At 42.9% G+C, this 12,808-nt stretch overlaps 1 protein-coding gene across 1 annotated transcript; it reads left to right on the forward strand.

Annotated features, from left to right (window-relative positions):
- Nucleotides 1-678: 678 nt before the first annotated feature.
- gpr37l1b (G protein-coupled receptor 37 like 1b) lies at nucleotides 679-11,668 on the forward strand. The gene is made up of 4 exons (XM_020619001.1): nucleotides 679-2,182; nucleotides 5,249-5,557; nucleotides 6,663-7,034; nucleotides 7,635-11,668. The coding sequence occupies exons 1-4, from the start codon at nucleotides 1,475-1,477 to the stop codon at nucleotides 7,806-7,808; spliced, it is 1,563 nt and encodes a 520-aa protein (XP_020474657.1). The 5' UTR covers nucleotides 679-1,474; the 3' UTR covers nucleotides 7,809-11,668.
- Nucleotides 11,669-12,808: the final 1,140 nt, after the last annotated feature.

Genomic DNA, 12,808 nt, shown 5'->3' on the forward strand with positions numbered 1-12,808 from the left:
GTAAGATGATGTCATGGGGTAGGACTGGATAAGTCTGACTTCTTCCTACTCCATTCAAGCATGTACTAGGTATAAGCACATTGATATTGGATTTGTGGATTTGTGTGAAATTATGTGTGTTGACATATTCATTACATGTCATTACATGTTTGAAAGAATAAATCAAATCAAAATTTTGTTTTGAGTCTCACAGGAACATTTCAAAGAATAATTCTGATTTATTACAAACATGGTCTTGTTTCCTGAGATCAGTTCCTGTAGCAGCTGTAAAAACGCTGCCAAAATCCATCCTCACTGGTCAAAGCTGTTCTCACACTGAATTTGGTTCCCGTAAGTACAACAGTACACACACGTTTGTACAGTGATCTTTGTGAGGACACTCACTGACCTAATGCAGCCCCTATCCCCAGACCTGAACCTGATTCTAACCTGGACCCTAAAACCAAGTCTGACCCCTAAGTCATGACTTTGGATGTAGAACTGTTCTCTCTCCACACAGACGTAGGAAGACGTACACAACCAGAGAGAAAAGCAGCTTCATCAGTATGCGGGTCAGATGTGTTTCTGTCAGTGAACTCAGCTGGCTTCAGTTCCAAGTACAACCACCACCAGGGGGCAGCAGAACTGGGAGTGTTTTTAAATGAGTGTGATTTTCAGTGTGTGTATGAGAGCCAAGAAGAGAAAAAGAAAGTATCCGTGTCTGATTGTGCAGACAAAAGTGTGTGATTGTATTTGTGCCAGCCTTGTTTGTAGGCCTGTCAGAGTGTGTGTGTGCTGACAAAGGCTCCATCCAGCCATACTGCAGAGGGCTGCTTGTTCCCAGAGACCCTCAGAGCTCCAGGGCGCCCAGTCTCTCTGCTGCCTGAAGCCCAGACACAGCGGCACCAACACAGACGCAGACCCTCGCCCTGCTCCTCGAGCTCCAACACCTGTTGAGGTTAATAACGAATGGGAAAAACAGAGTCCACCTTTAAAGGGGCAAACTTGGAGTACTGGGAGTTTGAAGAGACGAGCCTGAGAAGACAAGAGAGGATGTTCATCCTGCCTGGACTACAAACCTATTAAAAATCTAGTGGACGTCATAACAAATAGTGTTTTATCATTATTTGTAAAGTTTCAGATGTTTGGTCGATTTCTGGTAACAAAAATCTGCCAACTTTGAGGTAATTCTACCTAAATTTCTTGGAATTCTCAGTTTTACCAAACAGATTATCGTCTTTTTGTCACTTCCCAGCAACTCGGAGTTACAGCGGCCTCCTACTGAACAGTTGCTTGGCCAACTTTAAACTGATCATTTTGTCCTGAGTACCGGAACTTCTTGGAGACACTACTGGATTTTTATTAGAGTTGTGCACGAATTCTACACTGTTGTTCTGTTGTCAAGTCCTTTAAAGGTCAGAAACAACCAATCTTGAACAAATCTGGTTTGAATCTATTTGGTTTAAGTGAATCTTTCACACTTACGTTCAGTACCATGGCCCTGTATGTCGGTTTGTGGTTGTGTCTGTACTTGCCGCTGCTGATTACAAATGCAAAGAGCATCAAGCAACATGATGGGCAACACGACCGCACCCATAAACTCCCCTCCCATGTTAAATTGGAGCCCACCTGGACACTCAAGCAGCTCAAAATTCAGGACAAACCCTACGCCCCAGACCAGAGCCTCACCTTCCCCGAAATGCTTGATCTAGAGGGAGACCAGCACCGTCGGCTGGCCCGCAGCACCGACGAGGAAGAACAACAGTCAACCTTCAGCCAGTACTTCGAGTACGACTCAGTGACGGTGCCCCAGGCCACAGAGTTTGGCAACGTGACCAAACTAACAATGGGGGATGGTGGTAATGATGATATCCATCTCCATAGAAACACCTCCAAGTCCAACCATGATGCCCCTGGTCTCTTTAACCCATTCTACCCACTGGCAGAGAGCTCGTACGCAGCCTACACCATCCTGTTCCTGGCTGGTCTGGTGCTGGCAGTAGGCGTGGTGGCAAACATGGCGGTGATGTGCATTGTCTGGAACAACTACTACATGCGGTCCACCTGGAACTATCTACTGGCCAGCATAGCATTCTGGGACTTCTTGGTCCTGGTGCTCTGCCTTCCTGTGGTGGTCCTCAACCAGCTCTCCCATAGGAGGATCCTAGGGGACATCACCTGCCGCACGGTGCCTTATATGGAGGTGGGTGTGGCTTATGTTGAGGCATGATTGCATAATACTATTCTTTTTGGTTTTGCCCATAAGCTGTATATAAAGATCACAAGATGGCCGCTCCCAGAAGTGAAACCACTGCCAGTTGATTGCCCCCTGGTGGCTGGTTGCAATATAGGTTATAAACCCCGCCCCCTCCATGTTAGCAGATGGGACAGGAGCCAAACTAAAAATTCAAATCAAATATAGTTTTCCCAAAGGTCATTTCTGACACTCTAGGTAGATATTATCACACTGATGTCTGTACAAGTGGTCCCTTTTCTTATAAGTTTGTTTTTAATAAGTTATTTGTTCACATAAAAAAGAGGTGTATTCCATATGATTGACAGCTTTGATTGGAGGTCTGATACTGTAGGTCCATCTCTGGTCACTGCTGCACAAAATTTGGTTGCCAAATGTGTCACAAAAGCGTAGATGGCTGCTCACATACATATGCATCTGAATCAGGAACCCACTGAGCAACCACCTGATTTGTAGTCAGTTTGTCTCTCCTTGTGGGTGGATTGTGCTTCTTAGTAGTTTTGTGTCTGGTTTTAGTCCTTTTATGTCCATTTTACTTGCTTTGCATGTCTTTGTAGTCATTTTACACCTATTTTTTTTGTTTTGGTCTTCGGAATTTGAGTTGTTTTGCATATTTCTGTAGTTTCTGGTGTCATTTTCTGTCGACTTTTAGTCACCTTGTGTCTATTTTTGGTGGCTTTGTATCTCCTTGTTGTTGCCTTGCTCTCATTTAGTGGCTTTTTGTAGACGTTTCATGATCATCTGATTGACTTTCCAATGGAAAGTTTAACAGTTCCTTCTCTAGTTTGTGGCCAAAAACCACCGTCTTCCTGCTATGTCAAGCTACCCCTCAAAATAAAAGCCAAAGTTGAGCTCTTGCTTTGTGAAGAAAAAAAATAGACAGCAAATACAGCAGCATTACTTCAGAAGACCAGAAAATAATGAGAATTTTTTATTATCATCAGGTCTGTCATCATAATTATCCAGGTACAGATCATAGGTGAGCACTGGGTGGAGACGATGTCCACAGTACGTCTACTGAGTTATATCCATGCCATATTTAATGACAACCTGTCAAAAATAATTGTGCTTTGGGCCGGAGTGTTTGATGGTTCAACCAACATTTCTAGTCTTTCCCTCATACAAAATTCTTTTGTTTGTTCAGTGATGTTTATATTTCTGGTAGCCGTTCCTGGTAGGCTAGTAGTTAAGGCACAACGCTTTCACTGCTGTGGCCCGGGTTTGTGTCAGGAAGGGCATCCGGTGTAAAATGTCATGCAAGTCGTCAGTGTGACGATTTGCTGTGGTGACCCCTAAATGGGAAAAGCTGAAAGTGGCTTATTGATCAAAAGAACTTAAACTGACATGATCTGTTTTCACTTGGCATCAATCAGTTAGAGTAATTTGAGAAGAGTCAAACCGACCCCAAACTGAAGCTGCTCTTTACTGAGAGCTGTTTGAAATAAGTATACTACAAAAGATTGCACATACAATAAAATAACAGACCCAATCCCAGACTACACTGTACTCAGAATTCACTGAAAGTCACAAAATCAACAACTAACTTTATATTGTGCCATGAAATCTTTTAAAACAAATTTTACTTGTTAAATGTGTAATAATTGATGGCAAACCATTCCACCTTTTCGTTCCTGTAAACATAGCAGTTTATTGCTTTGCATTACATTCCTGGTGTTAAAATTGTGGCTATTGCTACTATATAAAAGTTGATACTACAAGAAATTAGGGACCGTATTAGTAACTGTTATAAAACAAAGCAAAGAGACAACCTGCCACCCTTTACTAGTGGCTCATCTAAGGTTCTGTGCATTCTTATTATGTTAGCCCTGCGACAGTTCAGAGTGAGTTGTTTGGCTCTATTTTGGACGACTTGTAATTCTTTCAAATCTTTACTTGATGCACTTGACCACACTACTGGACAATAATCCAACTGAGTAAGGCCCACTGCTGGAGCAAAGTGAGAAATGCAGTATTTTGGTAAAAATGTTGTACATCTCTTAATAACTGCCAGACCTCTACCCATGACTGTAACAACATTTGCTGTTTCCACCACTTCAATGCACTGCCCAGTATCACTCTAAGATGTCTGGTTTCCTCTACCTGTCCAACAGGCACACTCTTTACAAACAGAGTTACCTGTGGCTCAAATTTGAGTTCAGCATTTGATCCAAACATAATACTTTAGGTTTTTCTCAAATTAAGAACTAACTTATTATTCCATGGTCGCTTCACAACCAACTATAATTCCTTGTACAGAGCACTAGACAGTTCCTCAACTGACAAGACTGATAAATAAAATGTTGTGTCATCTGCATACATAACTGTTTTTGCATGATTTGGAGTGTTAATAAATGCATGCAAGTACTGTCCTGGCTCTGTCAGTGGAAGAAGACAGAGTGGAAACTTGCTTTAGGTTTCTCTTGTCCAGAAGAATGTTTAAGATGAACAGCACATATGGGGGTTACTACTATGTTGCCTAGAAGAGCACTAAGATGGTCATAATGAGGATGTTTATTGCCTAAAGGAAGTGCTTGAGGCAACAAACGTGAAGGATGAATGATCAACACCTGGAATGTAAGTGTTTTCCTTCTGTATTCCGAGTTACTAGAGGGTATCCCCATTTTCATGCGTGGTATAAAGGCAGAGTTTGGAAGCTCTTGTCAGAGAACACCAACCTTTTTGTCGACTCCTTCCCTCCACGCCGTATGAAGTAAAAAGATTTGAGACCTGACACTTCACAAGAACAAAAGAATTTCCATGGCAGAGTATCAGCACGTTAATATACTTTTCTGTTGACCATATTCCAAATCAGTCGTGATCAGGTCAATGATATCTGAACCTCACAGCCCCGGGGAGAAAAGAAAGAGGAATGATGTTGATGGTGCTGTTGGGTGGGACAGCGTTGTATGTCAAATTTTTGAATTGCAGCAAAAGTCTGATGTTTTGAGAAACATTCTGATACAATGGGGGGAGAAGAAACTCACAGAAGTTGTTCTATCCTCCTCATCTCTGCAGGTCGTGTCTCTGGGCATCACCTCCTTCACCCTGTGTGTTCTGGGCAGCGATCGTTTCCACGCTGCTACCTCTTCCTCCCAGCCGAAGGCTCGACAGGTGGAGCGCTGCTGCACGGTGCTGCTGAAGCTGTTGTTGGTGTGGCTCGCCGCTCTGCTGCTGTCCAGCCCTGAAATCTTCCTGTGGCAGCCCAGCAAGGCTGTGTCCTCGTCCACTGGCTGGCTGGTCGACTCCTGCACCATCACCCCCTCCTCTTCTCTGTCCCTCTACCTGCCCGACTCCCTCCATTCACTGCTGCTCAGGTATCACCAGGTGAGAGGATACAGGCTGAACTGGGCATCAGGAAGATGTGAATGAACTCAGAAAAGGAGTTCTAGAAGCCATTGTTGCATTCATTATGTCTCACCTTAAAATATATTTTAGGTTTTTTTGTTAAACAGCAAAATAATCATCTTAAAGATGACAGAACCAGTTCTTGTTAAGTCATGTTGGGGCATCCCTTCAATTTACAGAGGTGGTTTAACCCGAATTCTCCACAACCTGTGATCAACTTTTGATGTGTTGTCAATGTGTTATCATGTTGTCAGCATGTTGTTTACCCATTAATGTATACTGTATGTTTATGTTTCTCAAGTTTGAATGTGTTAATAATGTGTAGACAACATGCAAACAAAACATTAACAACACATTGACAACGCACAAACAATGCATGCGTTTTTGGCCTTTTTGGTTCCATATGCCTGGTATTGTGTGCTGTCTGACAGAAGAAGTGGTCAAAACAGAGAAACTGGGCTGTGTCGATCCGGGAGAGGAAATTCTGAAAAACCGCTGAGTTGATGTAGGTAGTATGTGTGTGTTGATGCTGGGGAAGAGGACACTGATGTATCTTAAACCGCTGACTTGCATCATTGCAGATGTCAAGATGCAGCCACTGTGTGGACATATTTACAACAGGGTCCACTGTGTGTGCTGCTCTTTAGCTGTTCCCTCCGCTAACTGTAAAGGTGTCTTCAAAATAAATGTAAAGTACTGCACTTCTATGTTCAAACCTTTCTTTATTCACTTCTTTGCCTCAGCTTGCACAGCTTCAGGTTCTGCATGTCTTTGAAAACCATCTAAAAATCTTTTCCTGTTTTATATACTGTAACTTTTCTGCTGTGCACCTCTTTTTCCAGAGCACAAAGTAGTATACTGATGCAATAGGATACTGGCACTTCGTAGTACTCTTGTGTAGTTGGTGACTTGTGCTACTTTCTGTGTTCATGTGCTCCTGGTACTGTGCTGTACTGCTCAGGGCACCACAAGAACAAGTACTACAATGAAGATCAAACCACAAAGAAAGCAGTAAAAGTATTACAGATAAAATATTACTGTGTCAGATTACTCCAACAGTTCTTACTCCCCATCTTTGTTTCAGGGTCGTATGTGGTGGTGTTTCGGCTGCTACTTCTGCCTCCCCATCCTCTTCACCATCCTCTGCCAGATGGCCACCCGCAACGTCAACAGCGACTCCAGCTCTGCTCAAAAGCAGCGTAACCATGACGACTGCTCCTCCAATCAGAAGCGTCAGCAGCACCAGGCGGTGGAGCGGCAGATGAATTGCACACTGTTAGCGTTAGCCATTGTGTACGGCGTCTGCGCGCTGCCTGAACACGTCTGCAACATCACACTGGCATACACGCATATCACTGTCTCAGAGGACACGGCCTCCACGCTGGCGCTGTTACATCACTTCCTGTTGTTCCTAAAGTCATCAGTGACACCGGTGCTACTGCTCTTTCTGTGTAAGGTAGGTCAGGGGGTTAATGGAAGACAAACTGCACAAGATAGAGAGGAAGGTTAATGGGATCAAAGCTTAGAAACATATCACGGAATATTTTTTACTGGATCCAAACTCTAAGTGTCTCAAACCTCTTAATGAACACCAAGAAATGTCGTATCCATCATCACTACCAAAACAGCTCTGACCAAAATAACAAATGATTTTAGGATCAATTACAAGTGAAAACAAGTTTCTGTTCTTGTTATACAAGATCTTACAGCTGCATTCAATGTGTTTCATGATATGGCTCTTGATCAGACTATTAGTGTTTCAACTGGTTCTTTTTGTTCAAAAGGTACAGACCTGGAGTCCCACAGAGTTCTATCCTAGGACCTCTTGTCCTATGTATACATGCTTCTGCTTGGCAAATTTATCAGGAATCACTCAGTCAAATATCACTTCTACGTACTTTAATGACACACTACTGTAAAAAAAACAAGATACAACATGTTAATCTGTCAGTTTCAGAGGTGTTGGTAGGCGTATTTTAGATCTTTGGACCGAGCTAGGCTAGCTGTTTCCCCCTGCTAAACAGACAGCACTGACCAGCATGTTTTTGTGCTTCAGACTCTCAGCCAGGCCTTTATGGACTGCTGCTGCTGCTGCTGCCAGGAATGTCAGTCAGTCACGTCTCAAGGCTCCCCAGGCTCCGACCAGATCAAACTGAAGCCTGCCAATGAGACATCCATCTTCTTCGACAAGGCTAAAGACACGTCGGCCATCTTGTCTATCTCCAGCTAGAGCCTCTTTCCATTATCATCCATTATTTCCTCCTTGATAAATCAAACCATCTCTTCCATCCTACATGAAGTTGTTTGCCTCTGCTCCTACCACTGCTTGCTTTGAACCCATTTCCTCCTCCTTTTCCCTCCTCTCCTTCTGCTTATTCTTTTCTACATCACACCAGGGAGGGCACTTGTCTTTCCACATAATTCCTTCTGTCCTCTCCCCCTCTTCCCCTACTACCATTTGTATGGTATTCTTCTGTGGACACATTGTTACCCTCCAGCTTCCTCTCGGTGCAGGAAGTGAGGTTTAATCTGTAGTGAGGTTAGAAACGTTGCTGTACTCGCACAGCCAGCTGCTGCAGAAGCAGGAGCCTGTTTCTGGACTCTCCCGATGGACTCTTCCCTCCAGCTTCTTACCATAATGTTCGTGAACTACTGTACTGTGGAAAAAAGACCAATGTAGATTTTTTTTTGTTACACTTAAGATGGATGCCAAATTTTAAGTTAGGGCAGCAGTTGATATGCACCTGTTGGAAAACCTACCACAGGGTTACTGTTGTCATCTGACTGTGCTCGAACAGAAGTGAATCGATGTAGAGTTGGGTGCAAGTTTGTAATCAAATAATCAAAACGATGCATTGGACTGGGTTTAGACAAAACTCTTTAAATATGTCAAACAACTCTTCTTAAGATTTTATAAAATTTGTTTGAAATCATTCATTTGGACAATTTGGTAAAAATGTTAACGCTATATTTTCTTATCAGATTCAACAAGCTTTATTGGCATGAATGTTAACTCCACATTGTTGCCAAAGCTATATCATGTTGTGCTGAGTATGATTATATAAATTGGCTTTCATCCGCTGATTACCCAGTGCTAAATGAACATTTCTTGGAGAAACTGTTGCATCGAGGCAGAAAAAAGTCCCACTGGCTGAGCTAAGCCTCAGTGAGGACAAGTAACGTAACTATTCAAGTCCACTGGCTGAGAAGAGTGTACAGCTGTTGTATAGTTAAACATCTGACTTGTTTTAGACCCACAGTGGTATAGTTCAGGAAATGACGTCATTAAGTATGCTGAATTATCTATTAACAGGTCATCTTTGCTCTGTACTGTTGGATGTACTGACACCTATCACTGAATTACTTTAACAATGAAGTAAACTTAAAAACCTGGTGATTCTGTTCCAGGTCCTGCGCCGGTAGTTTATCATATCTTATCTTGTTATTATGAGATAAGTGTTCCAGTTTTTTTCTTTTGTGAATGCACTGTCCTTCTGCATCCTTTGTCTCCCAGGCACTTTGGTCCAGGACAAGCGATACTAAAAATCAACTGCATTTCCAGGAAATTAGAAATGGATCATTATCCCCAGAAGCAGTCCTTCCACTTTGGTTATGAACTCTGTCGTAGCACCATCTTAAGGGCTCAGTCAGACTGGATTTCATCTCCAAAGGTTGACTTTAGTTGCAGTGTGCACCAAGAACAACAGGCGTACACTGACTGGAGCTAGCAGTACTACAAAGGCCACATAGTTGTAAATGAAACAGCTTTGTTCGCTCCTCGCTCCTCTACTGGCTGGAATATTTCACTGTGCAGTTCTAATACATAAACATGCAAATAACAATATTTCCTCACAATGGCTGGACACCCGAGGCCATCGCAATCCTGCATTTAAGAGTTCCCTCTGATTAAATTTTGTGAAGTGAAAGAGCTGAGTCAGTCTGCAGCCAGAAACCAGTACGTACTGATCAAACAGTGCCTGCACCAGTCATTTAAAAAGATCATTAATAACAAAATTTGCCAATTTCTTTCCTGGTCTCTAAACTTTTAGAGTTTAATGACCCAGTGCGACCCAGCACGTTGATTCAGTTTATTCTTGTGAAAAGTTTCATACTGCGGCTGTGACAAATGCTGCAGCCTCTAGGGGACGAGTGGGGCTTTAGACTGAGTGTGAAAGGTTGGCTAAGGTTTGTAAGGCTAAACTGAATTTCTTTTGTTTATTAGCAAAACTGCTACACATGGCAATACTAATGTTTTAGCTAGTAACTAAAAATAGGCTCTGCTGCTCCTCCTTATGATTAAATCATATCATTTCTGCCTCCAAAGCAGCTTTTGCTTCAAGAAACCACAAGCGGGAGAATTTGATCGCAGTGCAGCTGAAACATGAATGAGAGGATAAATCATGGCTTTGTTGAATTGGTTTAAAAGTCTTTTGTATGTTTTGTGTTTCTGAGGAGGATGTGGTGCTTAATGCAGCTACAGATCCAGACGTGGGGAAGGGAGGAGATCTACAGAGTAACAGGACTTGAATCCTCTCACTTTTGGTCTTTTTGTACAGGAAATTAAATTGTGTAGGAAGCTGTGTATTAATGGCTGTAGCGTTTTCACTCTGACTGTAAAGTAAGTAGAACAAATGAGGAGGCAGAAGATATGAATGTAGCTTCCTTTAATGCTAGATGTTTGATTAAGTGGATCTTTATATGAAGTGAGATAGTCACTTTCTATGTCACAATGTCTTTGCCTTTTTAGTATCAAGTGTCACAGCATTAAATTCATGGTGTTAGAACAGGAATCAGAGCCAACTGTGCCTTAGTGCCTCCTCAACCCCCAGTCAGATTAACTGCTCTCACACCGAGCCTCTCATTCAAACTGCGAGTCACCGGGTCGTCAAGCTGAACTGACAGAGAGGTAACTTTTTATCAGAGCTACTAATCAAACATGGGAAAAATTGAATATTAGCTCTGATCTGAGGACAAAAGAAGAGTGTTCACTGTGTCACACTGGATAAATGCTGGAAGCCTTCAGGTGCTCCTCCAGATTAAGAAACATGTTCTTATCTTCACCACGTTCAGAGCAAAAGTAAAAACATACTAAAGCCTTTATTTAGTCGGGCAGTGTAAACACTGCAGCTCAGTGGGTTTTTGTCAGGGTGGAAACACTAAAACCAGATTAGGCTGAACCAGTTTTAACTACCAGACTAAATAAAGGCTTGTAATACGTCTTTACTGCTTGTTCTGCCTGAACGTTTAGTAGAAATTAAACTCAGTGTAAACATGGGGTAAACTCAAGAGGAATGACTGCCCATCTGCTCACCAAACAGGGCTGCCGTGGTTCCCTTTGCTAACTCAAAATGGAGGAGATCTAGCATATAACCACAGCACCAAACCACCTGAGATGTAACAGAAGCCTGTCAAACTATTTCTTGGTTAAGAAAAATGAGGTCAAAGTGTGAAGTGAGGCCATGGAGCCGCCGTGCACAAACAGAAAGTCAGTTAGGATTACATGTTGCTGTGCACAACCCCTGTCCAGAGACCAGCAGTGAATGTGGTGTCCTCACCGTGATGTGTGTGAGTCCAGACCCTGGTCCAGCTTATCACTCTGGGCTGTAGACCTCCATCGCTGTCCTCCAGCTACTAAACCCAGCCCACATATTCTATATGTATGTACATGTCAACTGTCATGGAGAAGTCTCAGTCTACTGGTTTACGTTTGACGTACAGCGCCATGAGAGACTGTGAATACAGCTGCGGCCCTGTTTGTGGCCCCGTCTGCAGTCAGGCCCGTCACATGCTGTTTGGTCTGAGACAACTGTTTTCTTAACAGTAACTGGACAAAAGAAATGAGATGTACTAACAGCTGACGCCCCGCTCATTACTGTAAATGTGAACAAAGTGGACATCAGGTGCCAGCTTTTATAATAAAGGGACAGTCCGTGCAAAACAAATTAACTTTAATGTCTGTCTCATAGTTTCCTGTTAAAGTCTGTTAAGTGTTGTGTCTCTCTGGGTCGTTGTTAACTTGTAACCAAGGCATAAACCAATCAGTTGGATGTAGAGTCGGTAATTTATAAATAAATGTGTGTGTTTTAAGTGGCAGTTGTCTGGACATTCTATTGTGGCATTCATGATCCTACTGGTCAAGCTGTGTGTGGAGTTCCTCACAGATTGTTGTGCGGGCCTCTGTTATTCAAACCCAGGATGACTTGTGTTGCAGCTGGCTGCAATTGGCAGGAGCTATTTCGGTGCCCAAGGTTCCACAAATAAAAGCCCCATTCATGTATCCCATAAACAGTGTGAGGCGACTGACATCAGAGCTCTTCTGCAAAACTGTGTTGGAAAATAACTGGTTCCTTGATTCAGAAGTACAGGCAGTGTACTTGGACATAAAAACTTTATGGAAACCGTTAACTTTGACTCTCAAACAGCCATGTTTGTGCAGCACGGAGGAGGGAGGTAGGATACACGTGATCTGTGTATCCTACCGACGCTATAATTATTAAAACCCTCATTGAAAATCAGTGAAGTTCGCCTTTAAGCAGAATCTCTAAGTATGCACACTCAAACAGCAGGTCCTGGCTCACCACCACTTGTATAACAACATCTAAGTTAAATACAATCTAACACGGGCCAATTTCAGATTTAAATCAGAAAGAAGGAAACAAGATCATGAATTTGTCCACCATGAATTTAATGGATATTGGCTCCAGCAGCCACATCAAGACAAAAACACTAGATTAACCCTTTGTCAGGTAAAACCCACAACAGGAATAATTGGTCTCATGTTCAGGAAATACCCTGAAAAACCATTTAAAACCTTTTCTGTGTAGTTTTAAATGATGTGAAAGAATCCGTCCTCCTCTGTGACATGAGTTCAACAGTGAGGAGGATTTTCCTCTGCAGAGATGCTGCTCCGCATATCAATGACTTCACTACTGTCCCGTCTCCACGGGATACCAGCCCAAATTCACATGTGACAAAGAACACACACACACACACACACACACACACACACACACACACACACACACACACACACACACACACACACACACACACACACACACACACACACACACACACACACACACACACACACACACACACACACACACACACACACACACACACACACACACACACACACACACACACACACACACAGCTCGGTTAATGTAGAAACTGGTCTCTAATCAGTGCGAGCCTCCTCCCTCGCCATCTCTGCCTGGTTTCCCC

This window comes from Monopterus albus, unplaced genomic scaffold (assembly GCF_001952655.1).
Source record: "Monopterus albus unplaced genomic scaffold, M_albus_1.0 scaffold212.1, whole genome shotgun sequence".
NCBI lineage: Eukaryota > Metazoa > Chordata > Actinopteri > Synbranchiformes > Synbranchidae > Monopterus > Monopterus albus.